The sequence below is a fragment of the Emys orbicularis genome, chromosome 4, assembly GCF_028017835.1.
Source record: "Emys orbicularis isolate rEmyOrb1 chromosome 4, rEmyOrb1.hap1, whole genome shotgun sequence".
NCBI lineage: Eukaryota > Metazoa > Chordata > Testudines > Emydidae > Emys > Emys orbicularis.
This window is the reverse complement of record NC_088686.1, coordinates 156,573,048-156,588,048: the sequence shown is the minus strand read 5'-3', so window position 1 is coordinate 156,588,048 and position 15,001 is coordinate 156,573,048. Positions and strand designations below refer to the sequence as shown.

General features: G+C 45.6%; 1 protein-coding gene and 1 pseudogene across 1 annotated transcript; both read left to right on the top strand.

Moving 5' to 3' along the window:
* Window positions 1-15,001, top strand: part of LOC135877972 (up-regulator of cell proliferation-like) — a 778,396-nt pseudogene that overhangs the window by 209,537 nt on the left and 553,858 nt on the right.
* Window positions 8,045-8,983, top strand: LOC135877446 (olfactory receptor 5AR1-like). Its single transcript, XM_065402880.1, has one exon. The coding sequence runs from the start codon at window positions 8,045-8,047 to the stop codon at window positions 8,981-8,983; it is 939 nt and encodes a 312-aa protein (XP_065258952.1).

The following is a 15,001-nucleotide window of genomic DNA, read 5'->3' as shown; positions in this document are numbered from 1 at the left end:
AACAGCAGATTTAAAACAGGAGCATGAAGCTCAGACCCAAAACACAAATCACCTTGGCAATAACACACATAAACCCCGCACTGAGAGAACCCCATTTATCTCACTATGTTGTCAGCTCGTCTATGGTGGCGGTGAAGTCCAGGATCTTCACTCGTTGGGTAACTGGAACCCACAGAGGAGTAGCACTGGAGAGTCCCTCGATGTCTCAGGGCGGAAGAAGCGACCGAAACCCTCTGGTGATGTTGCACCCAGGAACAGGAGCAGGTAAGATAGAATGTCTTCTTCCCTTTCTCTTCACGTCAGGAACGGTGGTGCCCTTCAACGATGCACTGGTGCTGAGAAGGCCTGAACCGCGCACGCACAGTCACTGGGATGGACTGCGCCACTTGTCGGTGAGTTCAGTCACTTTATGCCTTTAGTGGCGGGAGAATATGGTACAGTCCCAGCAAAGGCGGGAAACAGTCTGAGGTAAAATTGCCCTTGGAGTTGCCAGTGGCGGGAAAAACCAGTTGGATCCAGTTATGACTGGGCCATGATAACAGTAAACAACAAGATGGCGGTCATAAGATGGCAGTTCAAACTCCATCTTGGATTGCTGCTATATATTTACAAACTACATATTGGATTTAATATATACATATTTTAATAGACTATAACACTAAAACAAAACACACCCAACATATCCCCTCCTTGGGGCCTTTTTACTTAACCAAGGATAAAAGGTTCCAGACAACCTTGATATAATGTAGAACAATAATAACAATAACTATGAACACAACAATGCATATATATATATATATGCATTGTTCTGTTCATATATTATATATATGAAGCTCTTGCAGGTGACTCACAAGCAACATAATAGGCAAACATCTACAGGGTATTTAAAACAGAGATGTTAAAGGGAATCTGTCTAGATCTCCTTTTAACTTTTCTGAGCTTACATAAGAAAACATTTAATATAACCACATATATAATTAAAAGAAACTGAGTAATCAAGAGTACCATGATTAGATGAAGCATAATAATCCAGGCTGCATGAGCTTCACCTGCATTAGTGGTGAAGATACCTTCCCACCAATGTAACTGAGTAGATTCATCTTTCACCTTCTTAAGGCCCCTTTTAATTTTATTTACAGAATGATGGACTGTAAGCAACGTTTTTAAGCCTTCTGTTCTCAGGTTGTTAATGTAGTAGGTGTGCTGTTTGTGATGCAATAACTTTTTAATAGCTTCCAAATTGGTTCCAATATAGATGGGCTCTATATGCTGATATAATTGGTATTCTGATTGGATAACTTATGATTCTATATCATGCAATATTAGGTTCATATCACATCCTGTTAAACTGAATACTTGACATAAACACATATTTGCCATGAAATTATTGGTTATATTATAAAACTTATTTACAACAAACATTGGACATAAACTTCTTATACAAATACAATGTTTGTCCACCTATACTATGGCCGACTTGTTGTCCAATGAATGGTGGTGGAATTCATAATTGCATGTCCCCAATAAAGAATTTAAACACACTTGGGCCTCCTCCCATATACCCAAGGTACAAGTATATACCACTCCTTTTTGTTCCATGCACGCTTCTAGATTAATAGGTTTATACTTCTTGTCATTTACTTTCCTCTATAGGTATCAGCAAAGATCGATTGGCAAAAATTCCTAGTGGAATTAGAGGATGGATATTTTCCTCTACAGTGAACTTTAAGGCAAGCACAAGGGCTATAATGGGTTTATTATGGGGATAGTAGGTAAAATTAACAAATCCCCTTTGTGGATCTTCTCTAAGCAGCACCAGGCTTGCTCTGAAACCAGCAGAATGAAATCTTCCCCTAACCTCATACTCTGTAACGCTGGTAGAAATTGCATCATTTAATAACACAGTAGGAAAGAGTGGGCTGAATTAATCCCCAGGGCATGAGTTACACCAAGGGTATGTCTACACTACAGGATTAATCCGAATTTATATAATTCGAATTTAGGAAACCGATTTTATAAATTCGAATGTATTCGGCCACACTAGGCACCATTAATTCGGTGGTGTGCGTCCAAGCTACCATAGTAGCATCGATTTCCAGAGCGTTGCATTGTGGGTAGCTTTTCCATAGCTATCCCATAGTTCCCGCAGTCTCCACCCCCCTTGGAATTCTGGGTTGAGACCCCAGTGCATGATGGGGCAAAAAACATTGTCGCAGGTAGTTCTGGGTACAGCCTCCCCCTCCCTCCCTGAAAGCAACGGCAGACAACCATTTCGCGCCTTTTTTCCTGAGTGAACTCTGCAGACTCCATTCTGCATCAAGCATGGATCCCGTTGTGCTCCAGAACGCAGTCTTGAACATTATAAACACCTCGCGCTTTCTCGTGGAGTTTATGCTTACACAGGACCAGAAAAAAGAGGCGAGGAGGAGGAGGCGGCGATTGCAGCGCAGCGACCAGCGTGATGAGGACATGGACACGGACACAGAATTCTCTGAGACCGCGGGCCCCGGTGCTTTGGAGATTATGATGTTAATGGGCCAGGTTATAGGCTTGGAACGCCGATTCTGGGCCCGGGAAACAAGCACAGACTGGTGGGACCGCATAGTGTTGCAGGTGTGGGACGATTCCCAGTGGCTGAGAAACTTTCGCATGCGTAAGGGCACTTTCATGGAACTTTGTGACTTGCTTTCCCCTGCCCTGAAGCGCCAGAATACCAAGATGAGAGCAGCCCTCACAGTTGAGAAGCGAGTGGCGATAGCCCTGTGGAAGCTTGCAACGCCAGACAGCTACCGGTCAGTCGGGAATCAATTTGGAGTGGGCAAATCTACTGTGGGGGCTGCTGTGATGCAAGTAGCCAAAGCAATCACGGAGGTGCTGCTACGAAAGGTAGTGACTCTGGGAAATGTGCAGGTCATAGTGGATGGCTTTGCTGCAATGGGATTCCCTAACTGTGGTGGGGCAATAGATGGAACCCATATTCCTATCTTGGCACCGGAGCACCAGGGTACCCAGTACATAAACCGCAAGGGGTACTTCTCAATGGTGCTGCAAGCACTTGTGGATCACAAGGGACGTTTCACCAACATCCATGTGGGCTGGCCGGGAAGGGTTCATGACGCTCGCGTCTTCAGGAACACCAATCTGTTTAAATGGCTGCAGCAAGGGACTTACTTTCCGGACCAGAAAATAACCGTGGGGGATGTTGAAATGCCAATTGTTATTCTTGGGGACCCAGCCTACCCCTTAATGCCATGGCTCATGAAGCCATACACAGGCAGCCTGGACAGGAGTCAGGAGTTGTTCAACTATAGGCTGAGCAAGTGCAGAATGGTGGTAGAATGTGCATTTGGCCGTTTAAAAGGTCGCTGGCGATCCTTATTGACTCGCTCAGACCTCAGCCAAACCAATATCCCCATTGTTATTACTGCTTGCTGTGTGCTTCACAATCTCTGTGAGAGCAAGGGGGAGACCTTTATGGCAGGGTGGGAGGCTGAGGCAAATCGCCTGGCTGCTGATTACTCGCAGCCAGACACCAGGGCGATTAGAAGAGCACACGATGAAGCGCTGCGCATTAGGGAAGCTTTGAAAACCAGTTTCATGACTGGCCAGGCTACAGTGTGAAATTTATGTTTGTTTATCCTTCCTGAAAACCCGCCCCCTTTATTGACTCATTCTCTGTAAGGAACCCACCCTCCCCCTTCCCCCAGCTTGCTTTCAAAGGAAATAAAGTCACCATTGTTTAAAAATCATTTATTCTTTATTAATTGATTATAAAAAGAGGGAGAGAACCTGAGTGGGGTTTGGGAGGAGGATCAGCGGGAAGGAAAAGCCCAGTAAAAAAAGGTTAAGAAAATGGCAGCCTTTTGCTTGGGCTGTCCACTGGGGTGGAATGGGAGGGTGTACGGAGCCTCCCCCCCCGTGTTCTTACACGTCTGGGTGTGGAGGCTATGGAACATGGTGAGGAGGTAGGGGGGTTATACAGGGGCTGTAGCGGCACAGAACCTGAGTGGGGTTTGGGAGGAGGATCTGCGGGAAGGAAAAGCCCAGTAAAAAAAGGTTAAAAAAATGGCAGCCTTTTGCTTGGGCTGTCCACTGGGGTGGAATGGGAGGGTGTACGGAGCCTCCCCCCCCGTGTTCTTACACGTCTGGGTGTGGAGGCTATGGAACATGGTGAGGAGGTAGGGGGGTTATACAGGGGCTGTAGCGGCACAGAACCTGAGTGGGGTTTGGGAGGAGGATCTGCGGGAAGGAAAAGCCCAGTAAAAAAAGGTTAAAAAAATGGCAGCCTTTTGCTTGGGCTGTCCACTGGGGTGGAATGGGAGGGTGTACGGAGCCTCCCCCCCCGTGTTCTTACACGTCTGGGTGTGGAGGCTATGGAACATGGTGAGGAGGTAGGGGGGTTATACAGGGGCTGTAGCGGCACTCTGTTCTCCAGCAGCCGTTCCTGAAGCTCCACCAGACGCCGGAGCATGTCTGTTTGCTCACGCAGCAGCCCCAGCGTTGCTTCCCGACTCCTCTGATCTTCCTGCCGCCACCTCTCATCTCGAGCGTCTCTCCTCTCCTCACGTTGGTCCCTTCTGTCCTCACGTTGGTCCCTCATGTCCTCACGTTGGTCCCTCCTGTCCTCACGGTCACTGGCTTCTTTCCTATACTTGCAAACCGTCTCCTTCCACTCATTCAGATGAGCTCTTTCATTCCTGGTGGATTGCATGATTTCGGAAAACATCTCTTCTCTCATCTTTTTTTTACGACGCCTTATCTGGGATAGCCTTCGGGAAGGAGGAGGGAGGCTTGAAACATTTGCACCTGCTGGAGGGAGTGAAAAAAGGAGAGAATTTTTTTAAAAGATACATTTTTCAGAACAATGCTTATACTCTTTCACGGTGTATACTATTCACATTACATAGCACATGTGATTTCTGTGCAAGGTCGCATTTTGCCTCTTAATATTGAGTGCCTGTGGCTTTGCTGCTAGAGATCACAGACGCAGGTCCGGGCAACAGAATTCACCTTGCATGCTGCCATGGTAAGCCACTGTCTTTAGGCTTCTGCGCCCTGCTTTCCCACATACCAAGCAAAGCCCGTTGTGCTGCAGTTTTCCTGTTAGCTTGTTTTCTGCTGCTGAAGGTTAACACCCCCCCCCCCATCCAATTCTCTGGGATGAGTGCTTTCTCCCTCCCCCCACCGCGTGGCTGGTATCAGGGAAGATCCCTGCAGGAACCAAACTAACAACACCCCCCCACACCCGCCATGAATTCTCTGGGATGAGTGCTTTCTCCCTCCCCCCACCGCGTGGCTGGTATCAGGGAAGATCCCTGCAGGAACCAAACTAACAACCCCCCCACCCCCACCCGCCATGAATTCTCTGGGATGAGTGCTTTCTCCCTCCCCCCACCGCGTGGCTGGTATCAGGGAAGATCCCTGCAGGAACCAAACTAACAACCCCCCCACCCCCACCCGCCATGAATTCTCTGGGATGAGTGCTTTCTCCCTCCCCCCACCGCGTGGCTGGTATCAGGGAAGATCCCTGCAGGAACCAAACTAACAACACCCCCCCACCACCCGCCATGAATTCTCTGGGATGAGTGCTTTCTCCCTCCCCCCACCGCGTGGCTGGTATCAGGGAAGATCCCTGCAGGAACCAAACTAACAACCCCCCCACCCCCACCCGCCATGAATTCTCTGGGATGAGTGCTTTCTCCCTCCCCCCACCGCGTGGCTGGTATCAGGGAAGATCCCTGCTAGCAAAACGCGAAAAGCTCTGGGCCAATCCTCCCCCCCCCCTTTGCACTTGGCTAAATGCAGGGAAGGATTTCTTTTCAGCCACAGGCAAACAGCCCAGTAGGAACGGCCACCTCTGTCCCCTTAATTAAATTCCCTTATTTCAACCAGGTTACCCTAAGCGATATCACTCTCCTGAGGATTACACAGCAAGATAAAGAACAGATGTTGCTTGAATGCCAGCAAACACCGGGACCATACGCTGCCAGGCTCTGTCAGGCAATGATACCAGATTACTTGCTACTAGCATGGCGTGGTCAAGTGTCCTACCATGGAGGACGGAATAAGGCTGCACTGCCCAGAAACCTTGTGGCAAGGCTTTTGGAGTACCTCCAGGAGAGCTTCATGGAGATGTCCCTGGAGGATTTCCGCTCCATCCCCAGACATGTTAACAGACTTTTCCAGTAGCTGTACTGGCTGCGAATGCATCCCAAGTGCTCAGGGCAAATTAATCATTAAAAATGCTTGCTTTTAAACCATGTTTTATATTTTAAAAGGTAAACTCACCTGAGGTCCCTTCCATGGGGTCATGGTCTTGGGTGCTGGCTTGGGAGGCTTGGGAGGGTACTTCAGTCAGGGTGAGAAACAGATCCTGGCTGTTGGGGAGAACGGAGAGCTGGGTGCTCTCTGCCAGCTCATCCTCCTCCTCCTCCTCTTCCCCTTCCACGGAATCATCAGGTGTACTTGATGAGATTATCCCCAGCTCGGAATCCACAGTCAGAGGTGGGGTAGTGGTGGCGGCCCCCCCTAGAAATGCATTTAGCTCAGCGTAGAAGCGGCATGTCCGCGGCTCTGACCCGGAGCGACCGTTTGCCTCCTTTGCTTTTTGATAGGCTTGTCTGAGCTCCTTGACTTTCACGCGGCACTGATCTGTGTCCCTATTGTGGCCTCTCTCCATCATGCCCTTGGAAATTTTTTCATAAGTTTTGGCATTTCGTCTTTTCGAACGCAGTTCTGCTAGCACTGAATCCTCTCCCCATATAGAGATCAAATCCAGTACCTCCTGTACGGTCCATGCTGGTGCTCTTTTTCGATTATCAGCCTGCATGGTTACCTGTGCTGATGAGCTCTCTGTGGTCACCTGTGCTCTCCACGCTGTGCAAACAGGAAATGAAATTCAAATGTTCCCGGGGCTTTTCCTGTCCACCTGGCCAGTGCATGCGAGTTCAGATTGCTGGCCAGAGCGGTCACAATGGTGCACTGTGGGATAGCTCCTGGAGGCCAATAACATCGAATTGCGGCCACACTAACCTTAATTCGGATTAACAATACCGATTTTGACGCTACTCCTCTCGTCGAGGAGGAGTACAGAAATCGAATTAAAGGGCCCTTTAATTCGAATTAACTGGCTTCGTTGTGTGGACGGGTCAAGCGTTAATTCGAATTAAGGCAGCTAAATCCGAATTAAAGTCGTAGTGTAGACCAGGCCCAAGGGTGGCTTTGCTTCACTGAGCACATTAATTAGGTGCTGTTTCTCTCTGAGCTCAGGTATTCCCAGTTGCTTCAGGGATCATGTCCCATAAATCACAAATCTCACTATAAAACTTCCTGAATGCTCCAAACTGGCAGACTCCGAAGATGAGGAAACGCCAACACAACTCTCTCTCTCTTCTCAGCAGGTACATGCGATTGTCCAGTATCAGAGTCATACACAAGCAGACACCTTGGGGATCAGCAGGTATTGAATTCAAGACCTCCAGCACTAAAAGCCGCAGCCCCAACTCCTACCCCTTCAGCTAAAGGAGCGACCTCCTTGCTTGGAAAAAATAGCCAATTACATAGTCACCGAAGCCAGTGCTTTCCACTATGTCTCTGGGTTTTCATACAGGCTAAAGCAAATGCCAAAAAGATTAATTTGCACTGTAAGGAACTTTACCCCAACCCGACACTCCTTTACTCTCACCTCTTCTTTAGCTAACAAATAATCTCTTCAGACTGAGATGGTTTTCACCCTGATTCTCTTACAGCAGAGTCACAAGTCACTACTTGCTACTCAGATAAGTGAACAGGAGTGTTCGTCTATGGGGCATGATTAACCTGTGTGTCACTATATTTATGCAGTGTCTATTTTATCGAACAACTGAAATGACCAGCTGTGAACATCTGGCTCTGTGGACTAAGCCCTTCCCTGAGCGGGTACTGATATCCATTGAGAAACTGACCTCCATTTATCTTCACTTATTTCATTACAGAGAAGGGATAGGTTTTCCGCGCCATCCACCTGCCCACATCCCTGTAGCTGCCTGATCTGTGTTCAGAGGAGATGGAAAAGGGAAATCACTCAGAGGTGACTGAGTTCATTCTCTCAGGACTGACAGATTGTCCGGATCTGCAGGTTCCCCTATTTGTGCTGTTCCTACTGATTTATGGTATCACTCTGGTGGGGAATGGGGGGATGATCTTCTTAATCACGATTGATCCCCGACTCCACACCCCCATGTACTTTTTCCTCAGTAATTTGTCTTTCTGTGACCTTTGCTATTCCTCAGTAATTTCCCCTAAGATGCTGCTGAATTTCTTAGCCGAGAGGAAAAGCATTTCTTACACTGCCTGTGCTGTGCAAATGTATCTCTCTATCGCTTTTTCAGATTTTGAGTGCCTCTTGCTGGCTGTGATGGTGTATGACCGTTATGTGGCCATCTGTAACCCGCTGCTCTATACGGTCACCATGTCCAGGCAGCTTTGTAAACAGCTGGCGGCTGGGGTGTACGTTGTGGGATTGGTGGATTCAATGATACACACGTGTTTTACATTTCGGCTGTCATTCTGCAGCTCCAACATCATCAATCATTTCTTCTGTGACATCCCCCCATTGTTGGTGCTCTCCTGTTCTGACACCCGCATCAATGAGATTGTGATGTTTACTTTAGTGTGCTGCATTATAGTGAGCAGCCTTGTGACTGTCCTCCTCTCCTATGTCTATATCACCTCCACCATCCTGCACATCTGCTCCACTAAACGGCAGCGCAAAGCCTTCTCCACCTGCACTTTCCACTTGACTGCTGTGGTCCTGCTTTTTGGCACCTTCCTCTTCATGTATTTACGTCCTACCTCCAGCTATTCCATGGACACAGACAAAGTGGCCTCAGTGTTTTACACTCTGGTGATCCCCATGTTAAACCCCCTCATCTACAGCCTGAGGAACACGGAGGTAAAGGATGCCCTGAGGAAAGCAATGAATAAACTCCTAACCAATTCTTGAATGTGTTCAACTCAGTACTGGTTTAGTGATGGGGAGTGGAAAAAGGTGAATTCAATTCCCAGCCCATTGCAATGTAATTTCTCAGAGCCCATGGTTGTATTGTTCATTATTGTATTGTTATTATTATTAATTTGTTTGTATTGTAACAAGGTCTGCAGGCCCCATCTGAGAGCAGTGGACAAATCACGGGAAGAATCACAGGTCCAGAAAGAGAGAATGATTTTATAAGCTGGTGGCTAGGGGTACCCACCTTGAGGGTGAGATTCTCAACTTCACGTCTCTGTTCCAATGGCTGTTTAATTCGTTATCCACAGTAGAACTACTTTGAAAGGAGAGATTGAGAAAAACCCAGACTGGAATAGCACATCATTCAGGGGCATATCCATGTGCATAGTGTGATAGGTTTGGTCACAGGGACTCCTATTGGGACTGTCACCTGATGTGCTGAAATTACCTGCCAGTCTGGGCCTCCAGAACCCTGCCTTGTTGAGCCAGACATGCTAGCCAGCTGCAACACAGTGGAAGGGTCAGGGCCACGGCCTTAAAGCTTCAGATCTAGACTGAAACCAGCTCAGCAGGATACCTGTCTGCAGCATGCAGACACGTAGCTCCCAATAGGATCTAAACCCCAAACAAATCCGTTTTACTCTGTATAAAGCTTATAGAGGGTAAAATGATAAATGTAAAATGTAAAATGCCCTCTATATCACTGCAAGAGAGATATGCACAACTGTTTGCCCCTTCCTCCCCCCCAGGTAACAATTACTTAAACTGAGTGTATAAATAAACAAAACTGATTTTATTAAGTATAAAAAGTAGGCTTTAAGTGGTTCTAAGTAGTAACAGACACAACAAAGTAAGTCACAAAGCTAAATAAAACAAAACACGCTAGGCTAAGCTTAATACACCCAGAAATCAGTTACAAATGTTAACTTCTCACTCCAGTTATTACATGTCACTGTAAGACACCAGTGTGATGTTGCACCCCATAAGTCTTTATGGAAATATGCTTATGAATGTAAATATGACATGACTGGAATATGTTTTATGCTACTATGCCATGTAACATATCTATGCAAAGGCTATAATCTACTGAATACATTCCTCCTATTTGTATGCATGTATCATTTTTGTATTCAAAGTTATGAATATTGGCTATGTACTTGTTTAATTTTAAATACCCTCAGTGAAACAGTTGGTCAGCTTCCTGAGAAAAGATTATTCTCAGTAAGTGCCCAATCAAGAACCACTTAAGCCAACAATAAACTTGGAGACACCAATCCACATCTTAGCTTTCCCAGGATTGTGGCTTGGCTGGTAAGGAACTCAGTCATGCATGGACATGTGACTCCAAATCTCCATTTTGTATCTGGGATTCTATGCAGGGACAAGGAGGGGTCTCCACCCCAAAGGATACCTTAAAGAAACTGGAATAAAGGAGTTATAACGAGTTGAATCTATGTTTATACTTTTTGTCATTTACTTTCCTCTATAGAATCATAGAATCATAGAATATCAGGGTTGGAAGGGACCTCAGGAGGTCATCTAGTCCAACCCCCTGCTCAAAGCAGGACCAATTCCCAACTAAATCATCCCAGCCAGGGCTTTGTCAAGCCTGACCTTAAAAACCTCTAAGGAAGGAGATTCCACCACCTCCCTAGGTAACCCATTCCAGTGCTTCACCACCCTCCTAGTGAAAAAGTTTTTCCTAATATCCAACCTAAACCTCCCCAACTGCAACTTGAGACCATTACTCCTTGTTCTATCATCTGGTACCACTGAGAACAGTCTAGATCCATCCTCTTTGGAACCCCCTTTCAGGTAGTTGAAAGCAGCTATCAAATCCCCCCTCATTCTTCTCTTCTGTAGACTAAACAATCCCAGTTCCCTCAGCCTCTCCTCATAACTCATGTGCTCCAGCCCCCTAATCATTTTTGTTGCTCTCCGCTGGACTCTTTCCAATTTCTCCACATCCTTCTTGTAGTGTGGGGCCCAAAACTGGACACAGTACTCCAGATGAGGCCTCACCAATGTCGAATAGAGGGGAACGATCACGTCCCTCGATCTGCTGGCAATGCCCCTACTTATACAGCCCAGAATGTAGTTAGCCTTCTTGGCAACAAGGGCACACTGTTGACTCATATCCAGCTTCTCGTCCACTATAACCCCTAGGTCCTTTTCTGCAGAACTGCTTCCTAGCCATTCGGTCACTAGTCTGTAACAGTGCATGGGATTCTTCCGTCCTAAGTGCAGGACTCTGCATTTGTCCTTGTTGAACCTCATCAGGTTTCTTTTGGCCCAATCCTCTAATTTGTCTAGGTCCCTCTGTATCCTGTCCCTACCCTCCAGTGTATCTACCACTCCTCCCAGTTTAGTGTCATCTGCAAACTTGCTGAGAGTGCAGTCCACGCCATCCTCCAGATCATTAATGAAGATATTGAACAAAACCGGCCCCAGGACCGACCCCTGGGGCACTCCACTTGAAACCGGCTGCCAACTAGACATGGAGCCATTGATCACTACCCGTTGAGCCCGACGATCTAGCCAGCTTTCTATCCACCTTATAGTCCATTCATCCAATCCATACTTCTTTAACTTGCTGGCAAGAATACTGTGGGAGACTGTATCAAAAGCTTTGCTAAAGTCAAGGAATAACACATCCACTACTTTCCCCTCATCCACAGACCCAGTTATCTCCTCATAGAAGGCAATTAGGTTAGTCAGGCATGACTTGCCCTTGGTGAATCCATGCTGACTGTTCCTGATCACTTTCCTCTCCTCTAAGTGCTTCAGAATTGATTCCTTGAGGACCTGCTCCAGGAGGTCAGCAAAGGTATCAGCAAATATCGTATAGGTATCAGCTGATATAGGTATCAGCAAAGATCGATTGGCAAAAATTCCTAGCGGAATTAGAGGATGGATATTTTCCTCTACAGTGGACTTTAAGGTAAGCACAAGGGCTATAATGGTTTTATTATGGGGATAGTAGGTAAAATTAACAAGTTTCCACCATTCAGAATGCCTTTTCTCAAAATGATTAGAGTTACTTTCAATTATTCTGTTTAATTCCAGGGGCATATTTCTTTTTAAACTGTCTCTTATAATGGATTTTGCCACATTCATTAACCATTGTTGAGCCTCTATGCAGGTAAGTGCCTTAGGCAGATTCGATTGTAAAATGCCGAGTGCCCGCAATATTTAAGGTGGTCTTCTTCTTGGATGTTTAGTCAATAAGGTAGGATATCCACAATATCAAATTCGGTAGTTCCTAACCTCATCAATGCTGACGACAATGGTTCCAATAATGTTGATGCATCGTAACCTAGGTCCCCTATTCTTTTAGCGAGGAGGTTCTGATTAATAGCGTTAATCACTCCAAGTCCGGCTCCTACACCTCCAAGCACCATGGCTACTATATCTCTTTTCTTTCTTTGTTGCAAAGAGGATGGTAAAATACCCTTTAACCATGCTTTCCATCCCATCAATAAAGGTGTTACAAAGGGTGGACATGGAAGATGTAATGGAATGATGGATATCTGTATAGGCATTATAATTTTCTTTAAGACAAACTGAGGCTCTATAATTGCAGTTCTCAATACATCCTTTTTGATGACAAAAGGTCCTACATAGGAGGCATAGAAGTCAGACATGGTTACACGAAAAATAAAGTTAGAATGCAACTTGTGCCTAACTTAACAAACAATGTAAAATTCAAAGCAAAGGTTCTATCCCCACATGCTTTCAGCAGTCTTACTGACCAAACTGCTTAGGTCAGGACCCCTCCTCTTTATCCCTTCACATGCAGAGAGAGCGAGAGAGAGAGTGGTTTCTTTTATAATCCTATCCCCCTTTTGAGAAACATTTCCACCCGGTTACCAGGAGACAAAATATCTATGTGCAAGGATGTTTCCTTTCTGCTTTTTCCTCACCTTTTTGAGCTTGTTTGGTTTCAATTCCTGCTTGATAACTCTGTTTACTGCTCAATACAAAATTAAGCAGAGCACACATTTATTTTTTTAAGATAGACCTGATTGCCAACCTTAGTTTGAAATGTATTAATAAGAACTTAAGAACATATGAAAGGCCATACTGGGTTGGACCAAAGGTCCATCTAGTATTCTGTATCCTGTCTTCCAACAGTGGCCAATGCCAGGTGCCCCAGAGGGAGTGAACAGAACAGGTAATCATCAAGTGATCCATCCCCTGTCGCTCATTCCCAACTTCTGGCAAACAGAGGCTAGGGACACCATCCCTGCCCATCCTGGCTAATAGCCATTGATGGACCTATCCTCCATGAATTTATCTAGTTCTTTTTTAAACCATGTTATAGTCTTAGACTTCAAAACATCCTCTGGCAAGGAGTTCCACAGGTTGGCTGTTCATTGTGTGAAAAAGTACTTCTTTTTGTTTGTTTTAAACCTGCTGCCTATTAATTTCATTTGGTGGCCCCTAGTTCTTGTGTTCTGAGAAGGAGTAAATAACACTTCCTTATTTACTTTCTCCACACCAGTCATGATTTTATAGATCTTTATCATATCCCCTCATGAGTCATCTATTTTCCAAGCTAGAAAGTCCCAGTCTTATTAATCTTTCCTCATATAGAAGCCATTCCATAGCCCTGATCATTTTTGTTGCTCTTTTCTGAAACTTTTCGAAGTCCAATATATCTTTTTTGAGATGGGGTGACCATATCTGCCTGCAGTATTCATGATGTGGGCATACCATGGATTTATATAGAGGTAATATTACATTTTCTGTCTTATTATCTATCCCTTTCAAAATGATTCCCAACATTCTGTTCGCTTTTTTGACTGCCGCTGCACATTGAGTGGATGTTTTCAGAAAGCACCATACAATGTAATCTTATAACTTCACATAAAATGTTGCCACACATATTTTATCAGGACAATACTGATCAGCAAATGATACATTATAATGCATACAATAAAAAGCCAACAAAAAAACCCCACAAAAAAATCAACACAAACAATTCCACCTCCACCACAAGCTACACTCTCTCAAATACAAGACAAAAAATCAGCTATTCAAACATATGAAACATAGAATGTGAGAGAACTACTGTCTGTGAAGCATACCAAACAGGTGTAGCCACACCCATAGCCCTATGTAATCAGTAGCACAATCAGAATAAATTCCATGGGAACAACCCCTAGATTGCACAGTAACACCCTTTAAGTCTATGGGAATGTGAAAGTATTCTACTGCCATGAAACTCTTCACTCCCATCCCTCCCACCTCCAAAGAAACACACAGCAATGGCTCATAGTGTTTAATCTGCTCCCAATTGTTACATAACCTGGGGACCCAGCTGCGGAGGGGACCCAGCAGGAGTTAAGATGTTGGAGGTTTTTAAGGCCTGGCTTGACAAAGCCCTGGCTGGGATGATTTAGTGATTGGTCCTGCTTTGAGCAGGGGGTTAGACTAGATGACCTCCTGAGGTCCCTTCCAACCCTGATATTCTATGATTCTATGATTCTAAAATGGATTAGAATCTTGTTTACGTCTGGTCTGGTCTGGTCTCTGTGAAGTTTGGATCTACCTCCACATCCCAGACAGTTCATGAAAAAGGCCTTCCAAGGGGACGTAGCACAGGGGACAAATTCAGCAGACCCAGTGCTCCTGACAAGTGATTTCTTTGGGAGAGGCATTGGCAACCATTAAGGTCAGACCTTCACTATCTGGTATAGTTTTGGCTCTTCAAAGTACTCCCGTTGACTCATAAGTAGGAAGCAGCTCTAGGTTTGGTGGAGGTGCTAGGTGTTTTGTAGGATAAAGACCTTATTTGCAAGCTCTTTGAATTAGGGATATCTCTGCAAACTCCAAAGCCATGTGCTAATGTCCTGCAGGGCGTGTAAAAACGTAATGAGTCAGTCTTCTCTGAGTTTTTAACTTGGTGACACACACAATGTGAAACCAGGAGAACTTTTCCTGTTTCTACAGGGCTCTGTTGCACTTGCACTGCCTGGGTCCTAAACACTCATTTAAAATACCCATCAC

What these genes read in the sequence shown, in the direction of transcription:
- LOC135877446 (XM_065402880.1), top strand. Translation starts at nt 8,045, where the DNA reads ATGGAAAAGGGAAATCACTCAGAGGTGACTGAGTTCATTCTCTCAGGA.